The sequence below is a fragment of the Eptatretus burgeri genome, chromosome 6 (assembly GCF_056783735.1).
Source record: "Eptatretus burgeri isolate ZD-2024b chromosome 6, Ebu_testis_v1, whole genome shotgun sequence".
Lineage (NCBI taxonomy): Eukaryota > Metazoa > Chordata > Myxini > Myxiniformes > Myxinidae > Eptatretus > Eptatretus burgeri.
In genome coordinates, this window is record NC_140966.1 from 38,849,869 (window position 1) to 38,865,540 (window position 15,672).

The following is a 15,672-nucleotide window of genomic DNA, read 5'->3' on the forward strand; positions in this document are numbered from 1 at the left end:
ATTTTTACAGGTACTTGTCTTGGGCTCTGGACACGAACATCGAAGAGCGAGAGAAAGGAAAGACTGTTGAGGTCGGACGAGCATACTTTGAGATGGGGAATAAACATTTCACTATCCTGGATGCACCGGGACACAAGAGCTTTGTACCAAATATGATTGGTGGTGCCTCACAGGCCGACCTGGCCGTGTTGGTATGTTAATTGGCCATACTGGATTTGATGTCGTGTTTTGCTTGCAATTGACGATCCTGCTTATTATCCAGAAGTGTTTTCTCTTCAATTCACCCTTCAATCCCTTGGATCCAGATTTAGGCCTGGATCTACTTGTGTCTTTTTAGATGTTATGCAGATCGAGGGGAGGAAAAAAAATGGCATGTGTGACCCGTGCTTATGTTTAGGTAATCTCTGCGAGGAAGGGTGAGTTTGAGACTGGCTTTGAAAGAGGTGGGCAGACGCGAGAACATGCCATGCTGGCAAAGACAGCGGGTGTCAAACACCTCATAGTCCTCATTAACAAGATGGATGACCCCACTGTAGCGTGGAGCCAGATCAGGTGAGGTTTCTGCATGTTTTCCATGAGGTATGTTTGTTCGTTGTACGTGTCATTTTACCAGATGGAAATGCTACATGTTGGACAAACCACCGCTTGGCTGCTTCTGCAGGTACGAGGAGTGCAAGGAAAAGCTGATTCCTTTCTTGCGGAAGGTCGGTTTCAATCCCAAGAAAGATATCTTTTTCATGCCATGTTCAGGCCTCACGGGCATTAACTTGCTCGAGCCATGTGGCCCTCTCTGCCCTTGGTATACGTAAGTTTGGAAATCTGGGGTCCACTCTCGTTACCACAAGTCAGGGTTCTTGTTTGATGGATGATTTTTGTGAATGTTCTTTCTATTTGGGGGTCTAGTTTGCTGAAAGATTCAATGATTGCGTGATGAACTTCTTTGTATCACCTTTTCATCTACATTTTATGAGAATTTTGCTGCATTTTGTATTGTGGTTCTGTAAGACCGGACTCCTCCGAGGCAATGGTACACAGCATACAGTGTTTCCAAGGCAGTTATTTCAATAGTATGTGTATTAGTTAGCCTTTTCCATATGTCTATTGGTTAAATGGGAAAGATGCGTTGCGTAGGGCTCTTTTAGTTAGGTCTCCAATTTTCAATCCTTGCTCTTCTTCCACTCCTTTTCCCCGCTTTGTCTCTCTCTCACAAACCACGTAAGCAAGCATGCATGATAACAATGAAAAGCACCAAGAAAAGCACAACGAGCGCCTCATTTGCATACGTGTGCCATTTCCATTCAAACCTGTGCGCCAGTTTCCAACTGCCGTCTCACCTCAGACATTCATTGTGCTCACCACGATGTGACTACGCTCACCGCAACGACTCCACACGTCTCCCAAAAATACCCTCAACAACTTGTGATCACATTTTCGCTACAAATGCTGCAGTAACAAACCTCTCCCTCTTCGTCGCAATGCCACATTACAATCTCTTCACTACAAAACGCCACAACCTACTCTTACCTTGCTGCAACCACCGCAACTGCCACCTATGAGTCGAACACTCACCACAGCCTCGAAGGATGCTGAAGGAACTAAAGTCAGGTTATTTCGGGGCATAACTCGAAGTGTGAGCGTGCGCCAGAGTTTGTTCGAGTAGTGCTGGGATTTCCTGAAATTACAACATTTGAAGGGAGGCCAGCATACGTTCGGGACTAGCGAGTGTTTCCAAACCCTTTCTCCATGTTAATCATGGAGCTCCAATGCGTGGGTAGCAGGTCAGAAAGCGACAGGCTATTTTTCGGTTTTGAGGCGTGGCTACAGTGTGGGACTACCGCTGTGGACCAATAGAGAAACTGTAAATAACCAACAGCCTCACTTGATCCGATTCGTAGCTCCTACCTTGTCTGGGGCTCATAAAAGGAACTAACTCAGCTCAGATTAGAGAGACTTCGGGGGACTTCGGAGACATCAGATGTCGTCAGACATCGAAGGGGGTGAAAATCACCGGGAGACTTTGAGAGATATTGTCAGACGCCAGACCTCGCCGGGGAAGCAGACAGTGGCAGACGGCGCAAAGAGGGCAAGCTTCAGCGCTGAGCAAGAACATCGTGACTCAGCACGGTCAAGTGCGGAATCAGAGTGAGTGACTACTACAAGCCGGGGCTCCTCTCATTTCATTAACACTCAGTTCGGCTGCATCCAGCAGCAAGTTACACGTACAGATTCTCGCACTACTACGATAGTCATTCTCTTGCGCATCTTTCTTTACCATCTATCTCTCGTCTCCTGTGGACGCACAAGAGCAGTCGGTACGGGCAAGTCCCCAAAAACCATTCTTTTCAGAACGAACCAACTGTTCTTTTGAGAGTGAAGCCACCGTTCTTGGCAGAGTGAACCTTACTGACTCGCACTTCAAATCTTCCTCTTACCCCATGTTGCACCCCATGTTGCACTACACTCTCCACTCTCACTCCCACACCATAGACAACCTCAGTTTCTCTCCCTCCTTCCCCTTTTCTAAGCATTTGGGTTGCGCAGGTCCACTGACCACGCCAGGTATCGAGAGGTCGCTAATCCTCCACTGCTTATCTCTATGTGCTATCTCTAATTTTCCTTGGGTTTGTGTGTGTGTGTGATGGTGCCTGTCATACCATAAGTCAAGATTATATAAGCACAAACCGGTAGGTGATGAGTTATCCGCTAGGATCGAAGCACTGGATACGATGCTTTTCATTCTGACCGATCCACCGACAAAGATTCATTGCCAAGACGTATTGGTTCACATACAATTGTTCCTCTGCCTGGCAAGATTTTTCCTATTGCGTATTTTGCCAACTGGCACTCCTCACAGGACTACCATTTGAAAAATAAAACCTAAATCAAAAATCTGCTCGAGTAAAATTTTCTAAATATCTTGAAGTGTTTACTTCCGAAGTCTCGTTTCTCCACATTCAAAACTGAAGGACAAGTATTGAAAATAGTGAACGTAGGTCGAGAAAAAGTATTTTTTTCGAATTTTGCGTATTTCAGCCCCGACACCCTTGGTGATCGAATCTGGAAAAATGCTGCAGTTCAGTTTTGTAGTAGTTTTTAAACTCCATCCATACACCGAATTTGAACTTTCCGCCGTCGACAGTTTCCGAGGTCAAGGTCACTTAAGATATTTCCTGGTTCACCACCTTTCCGCATTCGGAGGGCTGCCATTCGGAAACTATGAGAGATAGAGGAACGTTATGTTGTCGCGATAACTAGATGGGGATGCAAGGAATAGGCAGGAGTTGGTCCGGTCGCTCTACCTATCATAGAAGCCGCGCTACGTCAGTTACCGTTTGGGTTCTTAAAACGCGGTTTTTCGGCCGCTGCATAGCAACGGGTGGTTGCTTAGCAACGAAACTCAAACGCGCACACTCCCAGCCCATATGGCACCATTTTCGCCAAGTTTCATCGAAATCGGTTCGCTTGTTTGTGCTGTGGAGCCTTGCGTTGCACACACACACACACACACACACACACACACACACACACACACACACACACACACACACACACACGCACAGACAGACAGAAAACCCGACAATAACGGATATCTAGCGAATCCCAATATTTGGGGCACTGTTTCTTCTCTTGTAGATATTGCAGGTGTTTTTCCGCACCCACATTTTCCTCGCTTTCCCCTGCTGTACATTTGCAATAAATCCCAGACTGTGCCACATAATATAATTTTCCTCACTTTTTGTTTAATAATATGTGCCTGTTATAAATGATCCTAGCTTGTATTTGTCTTTTCCTCCATTGGTCTAGCATTGTCTGCACCATAGCATAGCCAGGCTGTTATACTCCAAATCTGCTTAATAGCCGGTGCGTATGTATTTGGCAGCTTCGCTCAGTTGCACCTGATACTGTAAGTTAAGCAGGTACGTACGCATTGAGGGCATGATTCCCCAATAAAGCAATCATGTGTTCCTCGTTAAACGGTTGTCAGACAGAGGACACTGGGTCATGTGGTCAAGTTATTGGCGTTCGCGGTCGATTAGCAACCCGCTGTGACGCAAAGTTATTTGTGTGCGATGGCCTGCGATTCCCGGTGAGTCCGGAGAGGAACCGGGGACAGCCCCTCCCTTGTAGTTCCCTTGCGACCCTGGGGCCATGACAGTATTATGCATTGCGTCCATTTCGTTAACCTGTCTAATTGTGATTACAAACCACGACAGAGTTTGCAGACTTTGAGGCTCGCTTGAGTATTTGTAGCTTCTTGATTGTTGCCATTTTAGAAATGTTAAATGGTTTAAAGTGAGCTTGTGGTGTCGTGTTCACAGGGGTCTACCATTCATCCCCTACCTCGAGGGCCTACCATCCCTTAACCGGCCCACCCATGGTCCAACCCGGCTACCCATTGTGGACAAATACAGGGTATTGTCTGATGTTTCTGTCTCTCACCCCGTGCATATTCAGTTATTTTAGTAATTTTTAGCCCCCAAACTGGTCTTAGCCCGCTATGAACTTGTATTTTTTTCTACTGTCACTTCATCCTTGCGTCTGCCCGGATTCACTTTTCAAAAAAGGCTGGACGCATTTTATTCGGCCAATTTATGCAATAACATCTGGGCACGAGGAACGTCAAATTATTTAGCGATCGTAACCAAAAGTCAATGGGACACTTTCATTCCCGAGTTTTGGCAGTTAAATAAAAAACCTTTTTGGGAGAGAATAGTACATGCAGCATTGTATATGCTTGGTGTTGGCTTTATGGTTAGCGTCGTGGGCTTGCGTTGCAAGGATCCTTGGTTCAAATCCTGCTCGGCTGTTGAATTAATACCAGGTGGGCTTGACTCTGCCTGTCATCCTTCCGAGGTCGGCAAAATGAGTGCCAGCATTTTGGTATACTGTGTCGGAGTGGCGACCCGTCCAGGATTGTGTCCAATAGCCAAGGAGACTGCATGGGCAGCACTTTTTCTCTGCACAGAATATGGTCCCAATGGATGGATGGATTGTATATGCTTTCAGGAACCATCATTTATTTATATACACTTTACCGTCACTGCTACCTCGATAACCACCCTGAAATATTTATTTACTTGTGTACATTTTAATATCTTAATGACCAAAACACAACTTTGAATACTTTTTTTATTTGTACACTTTAACATGCTACAACCGATGTGTCAACTTGAATTATTTATTTATTTATTTATATACACTGCACCATCAATGCTGTTATGTGTCAATGTTTAATGTCTACCATACCCCCTTTAATTATTTATTTATGTGTCCTTTACATTTTTACAACCTTAATCAAGGGAGGCGCAAAGTGCCCCTCCCTTGATATGGGATGGTTTCTCTGTATGCAACTTTAACACAGAGACTGAAAATTCGTTTCTCGGCTTCTACTGGAAATCTACTTCTCCGAAATCGGCTGCAAATTTCAGAAGTAACTCCTTTGTACGTCGAGGGTACATGTTCCAAATTTCAGCAACGTCCATTCACGCATTCTTCAGTTTTTAACGAAAACCCTCAAAATTAACGTTGGTGTCTGTCAAGTCTGTCCGTCAGTCCGTCCAGCCAAAATGTGTTGGCGTTCATATCTCAAAGACTATACATTGAAACGAGCTGAAACTTGGAATATACATCGGACAATACGTCTAATTAATGGCTTTCAAAACAAATTCCGCCTTGGTGCCATAGTTTTTGATTTTTTTTTTGCTATTTTTTGCTCATATTCAACTATCCATGCATCATCCACAATTACTCAGAAACATCATGCAATTCTGCTTGGTTTCCACCAGAGGGCAGTGCTATCTATCATTTATGGATATGCATTAGTAGATCAGATTATTTGTGCACCAAATAAGTCATCTACAATTGTACATACTCATTACTCTGCGCTTGCGAAGCAAAAAGTAGTGATCGGTTGCGTACGTGCTTATGTCGTACGTTGTACATCTCTGCATTTTGTTAAGATCGAAAACCATTCAGCGGAGGAAATTTGAATAGAAGAGGACTTGCATATCACCTCAATGAATTCAACCACCAACTATTTTTAAGGTCAACATAGCCCAAAAGGTCAACATAGGCCAAAATTTCTAAAATTATCAATTTTCATCTGACATGAAATTTTAACAGGATTTTCATATCGCCTTGCTGAATTCAACCACCAATTATTTTTGAGGTCAACGTCAACCAAAAAGTCAACATAGGCTACATTTCTGAAATCCTCAATTTTCATCTGATTGACTTGAAATTTGAAGAGGATTTCCACATCAGCTCACTGAATTCAACCACCAATTATTTTAGAGGTCAACGTAGGCCGCAATTTCTAAAATTGTCAATTTTCATCTAATTGCCTTGAAATTTGAACAAGATTTTCACATCAGCTCACTGAATTCAACCAACAATTATTTTAGTGGTCAACCTAGGCCAAAAGGTCAACATTGGCCACAATTGCTAAAATTGTCAATTTTCATCTAATTGACTTGAAATTTGAACAAGTCTGAAGACGACGATGGTTCACGAGCGGTATTTGACAATGTAGATTGTTTCAGAAGTCAAGGATGAGACAATGTGATAATGTTTGACCAAGTTATAAAAATGATCAACATGATGTGGTACGAGTGACGGGTTATTAGCTGCAAAATGTCGAAAACCCGGTTTCGTTCAACAACTTTCAAAATTTGACCTTTGCATAACCTTTAAAGGTCACAAAACAATGTTGTGGACATTAAAATAAGGAAACAGGGTACGTGCTATAGCTTAATGGAGTTAGTTCGTCGAAGAAGGTCGAAAACCCGGTTTGATTCCCACAACTTTGAAAATTTGACCTTTGTGAACTTTAAAGGTCAAAGGTCAAGGATTATGACCTTTGGCGCAAAACTTCCTCTGGAACATTCCAGGAACAATATAACGTCATATAGGCTATATGGCATTTCACACTCCTCGGATTATCCATACTTTGATGAAATTAGCATAAAAACAAACTTGAAGGGGGCGCCACGGGCAAGGTGTTCGAGATAGAGCAAAATGGTTTAAAGACTTTAGGTGGGGAATGACCTCAAGATTATGCATAAAAAATATTGTCATCCTAGCTCTCAAAGTTTGGGCGGTCGTATGATTTTTATGTCAAAATTCGAAATTTTCTAAGTTCGTGACCTTGTGAACTTGAGCTTGGGACGAAAATGAAAAATCGAGCTCTGTGGGGCTATGCAGGTGCCATTGGGCTAACCAAATACCAAAACCCCTGCCAGATTCGAGAAATCCTCAGAGAAGATGGATTTTTATGTCAAAATCGCAATTTTCTAAGTGCGTGACCTTGTGACCTTGAACTTGGGACGAAAATGAAAAATCGAGCTCCGTGGGGCTATGCAGGTGCCATTGGGCTAACCAAACACCGAAACCCCTGCCAGATTCGACAAACCCCCGAGGAGAAGATGCAAATTGAAATCGGATACCCCCGAAAAACATATGTTTTTTTGGGCGTGGCTCCGCCCATAATGGGCGCACCACGCCCATTTTCAGGAATACATAACGAGATCATGATATAAACCTCCCACCAAAATTTTATCAGGATCGGATCAAAACCCACGGAGCTATGCTCGGGACAGACATACAGAATATAGTGGTCACATATTTTTTTCGTGAACCAACAAGATTTTCATATCCACTCACTGATATGAATTCAACCACTCATTATTTTTGAGGTCAACATCGGCCAAATTTCTAAAATTGTCGTCAATTTTCATCCGATTGACTTGAAATTTGAACAGAATTTTCAAATCGCCTCACTGAATTCAATCACCAATTATTTTTGACGTCAACATCAGCCAAAAGGTCAACATAGACCGAAATTCTAAAATTGTCAATTTTCATCTAATTGACTTGAAATTTGAACAAGATTTTCATACCAACTCACTGAATTCAACCACCAATTCTTTTTAAGGTCAACATCGGCCAAATTTCTAAAATTGTCGTCAATTTTCATCCGATTGACTTGAAATTTGAACAAAATTTTCAAATCGCCTCGCTGAATTCAATCATGAATTATTTTTGATGTCAACATTGGCCAAAGGTTAACAGAGGCCAATTTTCTGAAGTCCTTAATTTTCAGGATTTCAGGATTGAATAGGATTTGCATATCAATTCAACCACCAAGTATTTTTGAGGTCAACATAGGCTAAAAGGTCAACATAGGCCGAATTTCTAAAATTGTCAATATTCATCCTATTGACTTGAAATTTGAAGAGGATTGTTGGGGGAAATGACAGGGACATAGAAAAGACCCCTTTATATAGTATGTGTCATGCAGCGAACTATGGAAAAAAAGGGACATTGCATAGCTTGTAGAAAATTCCAAACAATAGAAAGTATGGCACTTTCAAAAAATCTCGTGTGCATGCTGTACTTACCCTTGTGTTCTAAGGAAGAACCAAGTAAGGCTCTCGAAAAGTTCATATTAAAGGGGCGCCCTACATATAGAGCTTAAAACCCGTCAGAATGTAAAGTTTTTATCCCCCGTCGCGTGGCGGAAGGGGGATATTGTTGTCACCCAGGTTGTCTGGCTGGCTGTCCGTCCGTCCGGGCGTCAACATTTATAGCTGTGAGTGCGATAACTCATAAACTGTTCGCTATATCGATTTGAAATTTGGGTCACACATGTACCACCTGAAAAGGAAGAACCCTATTGATTTTGGGCGTGGCCGGATCCAAGATGGCCGACTGGGGTGGCCATCTTGAAAAAAATGTTTTTTGTAATAAATGGAAAACTGCTTATCTGATTTCAATTATTTTTGGTTACTACGTTCCTCACCCCTGGGGAACTTTTTCGAGATGATGACCAAATGGTGTCTTGTTTCCAATTCACCTCCCTCATTATCTGGAATATGTGTGACCTTTTTCATTCAATGGCGGGGGATTCCCCATCTCTGATGGTATATTTTTTAATTATTATTATTATCCCGCCCCCCCTTGGGAGGGAGCGGGATATTATAATCGTCCGGTTTGTTTGTCTGTTTGTCTGTCTGTTAGCAACTTTACGGCAAAACGGCTTTAGCAAACACTATCAAATTTAATCCACAGGTGGGCAATGAATCTTGGACGACCCTATTAACTTTTGGGTACAATTGGATCAAAGGTCAAGGTCACGAAAAGATCAAAATCGTTTTTCGCTCATAACCGTCAAAAATGATCTGATTTACTTCAAACTAAGCTTATAGTGAACCTTATTCTATTTGTCACTTATAATCCCACCCATTCCTAGAGTGAAAAATGCATATTTGTGAAGATCGGTAGGGTCCGAAGTTTTGGGAGTCATGGTCATCGGTTAAAATTACAAATTTTCCATTAAAACTAAAACATGGTTACGAAAATACAACTTTACGGGAAAACGGCTGGCTCAAACACTGTCAAATTGTATCCACAGGTGGGTAATGAACCTCGGACGACCCCATTAACTTTTGGGTCCAAGTAGGTCAAAGGTCAAGGTCAGGTCACGAAAAGGTCAAAATTGTTTTTCGCTCATAACTTCGTCAAAAATGGTTTAATTGACTTCAAACTAAGACTAAAATATTCCTTATTCTATTCCTTATAATCAACATTCAGGTTAAGGATGTATCAAATTTAAATTTGATCCCCAAAATAACTTTATGCCTTAAATGGGTGGGATTTGTTGTGCCTGGCACCACTTGTTTTTTTGTTTTTTTTTGTGTACCTTGAAAACAAAAACAAAAGGTAATGTGCATGTGTGTGATTAATTTGTTATAAAAAATGGGTATTTACTTTCTTCTCCATTACATATTTTGTGGGTCATCCATGCCTACCAGTGATTCCCTGGTTATTTTATCCGGTCACTACTGGATGAGCGCCCAGGATTCCTTGCCCCTATGTTTAAGTTGTAGTTGGGGGCTTTCTTCTCGATGAGGTCTTGCATCCTTGTGATAATTATTCTTGAACAAGCTATCCTCACTAACAGCTTTTTTGTTCCCATTGTCTCTCTGCATTCCCTTGCCCAATCTCCCATTCATTTGCCCTAAAATTGGCATGGACCTGTCACAGGATATGGGCACAGTGGTGTTGGGAAAATTGGAGTCTGGCTCCATTGCTAAGGGTCAGCATCTCATCATGATGCCAAATAAGGTATGTTTGGAACTTGTTCTTCAGGAAGAAATTTTCGTTGAAATCTCTTTTCTGTTTTTGTCTAGATTTCCACTTTAATGTTAAAGCATCGTAAGTGGAGAAGTGAAGATGATTATTGAATAGATACCTTTTTATCATGAATGAGCAATCTTTTAATGCTGACTTTCTTCCTCCCCATTTGATTTCCATCAGCACACCGTGGAGGTCCTGTCAATGTTGTCTGATGAGGTTGAGACCGATCTTGTCGGTCCTGGAGAGAACCTTAAGCTGCGGCTCAAGGGTATAGAAGAGGAGGAAATTCTGCCAGGGTTCGTTCTCTGCGAGCCAGGAAATGTCTGCCACACCGGCTGCACTTTCGATGCACAGGCAACTACCTTCCTTCCTTCCTTTCCTGCCAGATACTGTAGAAATTAATATCACCGTTCATCCAACATTCATGACTGCCTTCCTCCTCTTGCTTGTGTTTGTAGGTTGTTATTATTGAGCACAAGTCAATCATCTGTCCTGGTTATAATGCTGTGCTGCACATACATAGTTGTGTAGAAGAGGTCCAGATAGAGGTGAGATCTGGGTTCTTCATCATCGGGTCCTGGAACTCCAGCCAGACGAAGGATATTTTTTTTTTTGTGGTTTAGCAAAATATTTTCAGTGGTGCTTGCCTGTGTGATGACAAGTTACTGTCCACCCTTCACTCCCCTTGTAAGGCACTCATCTGCTTGGTGGATAAAAAATCCGGTGAGAAGTGTCCAACGCGGCCACGCTTTGTCAAACAAGATCAAGTGTGCATTGCCAGGTTCAAGGCCTCTGGAAGCATTTGTTTGGAGACCTTTAAGGAATTCCCACAAATGGGTCGTTTCACATTAAGGGATGAAGGTAAGATAAGATGTTACTTGTCATCATAAAGGAACCTATCCAATCTCAAGGGATGTGACTTCAAAGTTTAGGTGGTTTATGCATTCTTAACCATCAATTTGCTTGATTACTGATACTTAAAAAAAAAAAAATTACATTTCCCCTCAAAAGAAAAGCCCTTTTGTTTTCCGCTTCTCAAAATGATGAAATGGAAATGTCAAGGGGCTATCTATCACTATGTTCTGTAAGTTTATCTTCTTTGTTAGTATGCAACATAAGGCTGCGGGGTAACATCAGTGACTGAGGGTGCGGCTGTGCCGCTGATGCAATGCGCTTTGCTGCTTAGGACAGGAATTTGTAATTTGTTTAGGGTGCCGGAGATAGTTCGCTTACTCGTCACGAAGGACTTAACATCCACCAATGAATGCTGACAGACGGGATGCACATTTAACGTCCATCCGAGCGACGTACACACACATTGATGAATCGCCCTGCGTATGAAACACTGGGATGACGGTTTATAGCTGGACTGAGATTCAAACCCGGGCTAGACAGCTTTGAGGAGATGTAGAAACGACCCTTTTTTTGGAAAACTTATTAAGATTTGGTGATTTAGAAAGCTGGTAAGCTGCTCACAGCCTCATAGAACAGCATGAAAAGCCAAGGATAAGCGTCAGCTGAGTTCAATAATCTCGCTCTACACCTCTTCTGATGTTGCCATACCTCCTCTTGAAAAACTTGCTCTGCTGTGCTGGTTACCTGAAATATGAGCCTAGCTGTGCAAGTGTATGCCTGGTGTTGCTTTCATGGTTAGGGTGGTGGGCTTGGGATCCGAGGGTCCTCAGTTCAAATCCTGCTCAGCTGTTGAATTAATACCAGGTGGGCTTGACTCTGCCTGTCATCCTTCCGAGGTCGGCAAAATGAGTGCCAGCATTCTGGTATACTGTGTCGGAGTGGCGACCCGTCCAGGATTGTGCCCAATAGCCAAGGAGACTGCTTAGGCAGCACCAACGCTCTGCACAGAGTATGGTCCAAATCTCCTACTCACCTCCTCCTTCAGTTGGGGAGAATCAGCCAATATTAGAATCAGTTGTTTGTTTGTTTTCTTTGCCTGTTGGATAAGAAACCTGGTGAGAAGTGTCAAAGATGGCCCCGCTTTGTCAAACGAGATCAAGAGTGCATGACCACGTTCAAGACCATTGAAAGCATTTTTCGTCATTTTTTGTATACAAAGCCGAGGCTCATGGAGGAGCTAGAACACAGAATGCATCAGGACACAATAGAACAAAAGGAACAGTAGAAAGAGAAGGAGCGACACCAACCGCAGGCAGGGTTTAGGGACGAAATATAGGGGAGACGGACAAATAAGGGATGGTGAGGGTTAGGGAAGGACACACAGGGTGGACAAGAAAGGAAAAACTGGAAATTTGGAAAGCTATGGGGTTGGGCGGTTTAACGAGGGTAAAAAAGATTGTAGTTTTAGGTGGGGGATGATTTGAGAAGGGGGTCTCTCTCTCTATCGAGTGCAGCCTGTGGCTGCTGGTTGCATCATTGGTTGGGACGCGGCTATGCCGTTGATGAAGTGTCCCCCTTACCACCACACTGGTGCTCATTTTGCCGACCTCGGAAGGATGACAGACTGAGTCAACCTGCTGGTGTATTTTAATTCAGCAGCCAACGGGGCTTGAACTCAGGACCCTGGGATCCCAAGCTGCCACCCTTACCACGAAGCCAACACCAGGCTTGAGAAGGTGGTGAAGAGCTGTCTTGATGACCTGGAAGGAAGAATAGGATTGAAGAGTATGTGGAAGTTATTTTGACAAACGGGGGAAAAAAAGTGGAATGAAGGAGTGAGTGAGTCGTGATTTTGGATTTTGGGATTTTCACTCGAAGGGGGTTGCTGGTGGACCTACAGATACCTGGGAGGGAGGGGGGACAAAGCACAGAGAGGGCAGAGGGTGCAAGACCAGAAAAGGAGATACTAGAAGATGACACCTACCTGTCTGTGATGTGTAAGTGATAGGCCCATAGACTCAGCTTCATCGCTGAAGATTCCAATGATCTTGAAGGCTGTGGTTTCCACGTCGTCAAGCTGAGTAAGGTGTGAGCAGAGGGGGAGCAGTATTCCATCAAGCTGTTGATGAAGGCCTTGGAGGTGGATAAAAGTTAAGGTGTGCCAAGAACATTTCACGAAGGAGGATGCGCACCCAGTCTGCAGCTGGTTTTGAAGACCTATATAGAAATGTGGTTTTCCCCAAGAGTCATCATGGCTGATCGTGAGACCCAAGAGTTTGAGTAACTGCACCTATTCAAAAGGATTGTTAAGACCGAGTATATTTCCTGCAGGGTGATTGCATAACCCCACCCCAACTCTAAAAGTGATACACACCCATACAGACTTGTGGCCAATTACATTTTTGCTGAGTAAACTTACACATGAAATTCTGACAGCTCCTCAAACCACCATTTCCACCACCGAAAGTCCTTCTCCCACACAACTTCACCAACGAAAGCCTCAGCCTCCCCTTCCCAACTCTGTTCCATCTTTCCCCTCACCCCTCCCCCAAGTCCTCACACTCCCTCTCCCTACCCTAAGGTGTCAATCCCCTCCCTACTTCAAGCCTTTAAACCCCTCTCGCAAACCCCCCCCCCCCAACCACCACTCCTCAACCCCATCTACCAAAAGTCCTTCCTCCCCCTCCCCCCGAACAGACACATGCACACATGGACATACTAATGCTTTTATCGTATAGGAGTACATGGAAGAGGTTGCCAGGCACTTCTTTCAGAGAGAGATGGTGAGAGTGTGAGATTTATCAGGATTGAAAGACATATTCCAAGTGTTTTACCATCTTGTGATTTTGTCATGGTCTGAAGAGAGGTTAGAGGCTGCAGCCTACCTTTCTGAAGGATGAGGGATGGTTCAGCAGAGGGTGGAGTCATCAGTAAATCGGTAGAGGATTTTCCAGAGAGTCAGAGAGATCATTGATGAAGATCAGGAATAGGACTGGGCCCAGAACACTGCCTTGGGTCACTCCAGCCTTAACAGGGAGAGAAGACAAAAATATTCCATTGAGAGCCACACGTTGGCTATGAGAGTAGAGGAAGTCAGTAAGCCATGTGAGGTGTTGGTGATGGATGCCATTGGCAGAGGGTTTGCACAGTAAGGCAGGATGCCATACTATTGAAAAGCATGAAATATGTCCAGAGAAACGGCCCTGATCTTATGTCTGACATTGAGGGCCTCCATCCATTGTTGGGGGAATAGAAGCAGCATGTCCAAGGCAGAGTGATCTGGTCCTAATCCGAATTGATAATCTGAGATAAGGTCGTTTTAGAAAAGGAATGATTTTATATCGACTGCCATGATGAATTCCATGACATTGCTGATGATTTTAAGGAAGCCGATAGGTCTGTAGTTCAGGAGATTAGTCTTTGCACCTTGTTTATGTAAGGTGGTGATGGTGGTTGATTTCCAAGCAGATGGAAGATAACCTAGGGTGAAAATGGCAGAGAGAGGATGTGCAAGAACAACAGAGCAGGTTTTTAGGACACGTGAGCTGATGCCATCCGATCCAGTTGCCAGAAACTTCTCCACCTTCTCAGGTGCAAAGGACAGAGTCCAGGAGCAGTTTGGTATGACTGGGTAAGGTGGATACAGAGATTGAGTGGTTGGGGACGCACAATTTGGAAGCAAACACAGAATTGAGGCATTCAGCCTTCTCACAAGCGGAGTTGGCTGTGGTACTATTTGAAGTGAGGGAAGGGATGGAAGAGGAGCATACACCAGAGAAAGACGTAACAAGTCACCACCAGGTTTTAGAGGAGGAAGACGAATTTGAAAGTTCAATCTTTAGGTTGGAGAGATGATATTGTCGTGTCCAGACGTTTAGCCCCCACCTGGATGGATGGCCAAACAGTTCTCCCTTGGAGGCCCACAAATTAGACTCTCGGAGATTAATGCGCACGCGGGAAAGAAATGCTCGGCGCTTCACCAGGACGGTAGCCCAGTGCAGGGATTTTACTCTCGAACCCACAACAGATACACGGACACAAGCAAATGAAATTTAATAAAATGGATAATTTAATGACTAATCAAATATGTGCAATGGCAGTAATTCAAATTATAATAATGAAAGATCCCACTCCCGCTCTCTCCGTTCTCTTGCCGAGGCACGCTCTGGTATCTCTGATCGCCTCCGTCGCACCAAACTCCACTCGTGCGTTCGCTTCTCACTGCGAGCTGCTTCCCTGTCCTTTCTGATCGCCTGCCTCCTACTCACTCTTCTTCTTTATGCTCACATACGCCAATCAATCACCAACCTCGGGGGCGTGACCTCGCCCGCCATCACCCTTGGAGGTGGGGCTCCTTCCTACTTGGTGATGCAGCTCGGGTGTAATGGCTGTTGCCATTACAGAAACGTAATTCTTTAATTGCTGGTTTGCAATACAGAAACATATGGAAAAGTCACAGGGGGGCGATTACATACTGAGAGAAATTATCCTTAATCCCTATCTAATTAACACCTCACTACCCCCCCCCCCCCATTCAATCTACCCCCACAAACATAAAAATATTTTTCTGGCTCTCCTGAGAGTGAACACACACTTGTGACCTATCTGCCCTATCTGCTGCTTGCTGTGGCACATTTGTTTGGAGACCCCTCAGGATTGCCTCCAAATGGCCCATTCACA

General features: G+C 43.8%; 1 protein-coding gene across 1 annotated transcript in view; it reads left to right on the forward strand.

The window, feature by feature from the left end:
• Positions 1 to 15,672, forward strand: part of LOC147024582 (eukaryotic peptide chain release factor GTP-binding subunit ERF3A-like) — a 57,042-nt gene that overhangs the window by 37,969 nt on the left and 3,401 nt on the right. The window contains exons 6-13 of the mRNA XM_085884626.1: positions 11 to 191; positions 398 to 552; positions 662 to 805; positions 4,320 to 4,413; positions 10,045 to 10,125; positions 10,318 to 10,491; positions 10,596 to 10,685; positions 10,830 to 10,998. Coding sequence (XP_085740752.1) covers positions 11 to 191; positions 398 to 552; positions 662 to 805; positions 4,320 to 4,413; positions 10,045 to 10,125; positions 10,318 to 10,491; positions 10,596 to 10,685; positions 10,830 to 10,998 — 1,088 coding nt within the window. The remainder of the gene's footprint in view (positions 1 to 10; positions 192 to 397; positions 553 to 661; positions 806 to 4,319; positions 4,414 to 10,044; positions 10,126 to 10,317; positions 10,492 to 10,595; positions 10,686 to 10,829; positions 10,999 to 15,672) is intronic.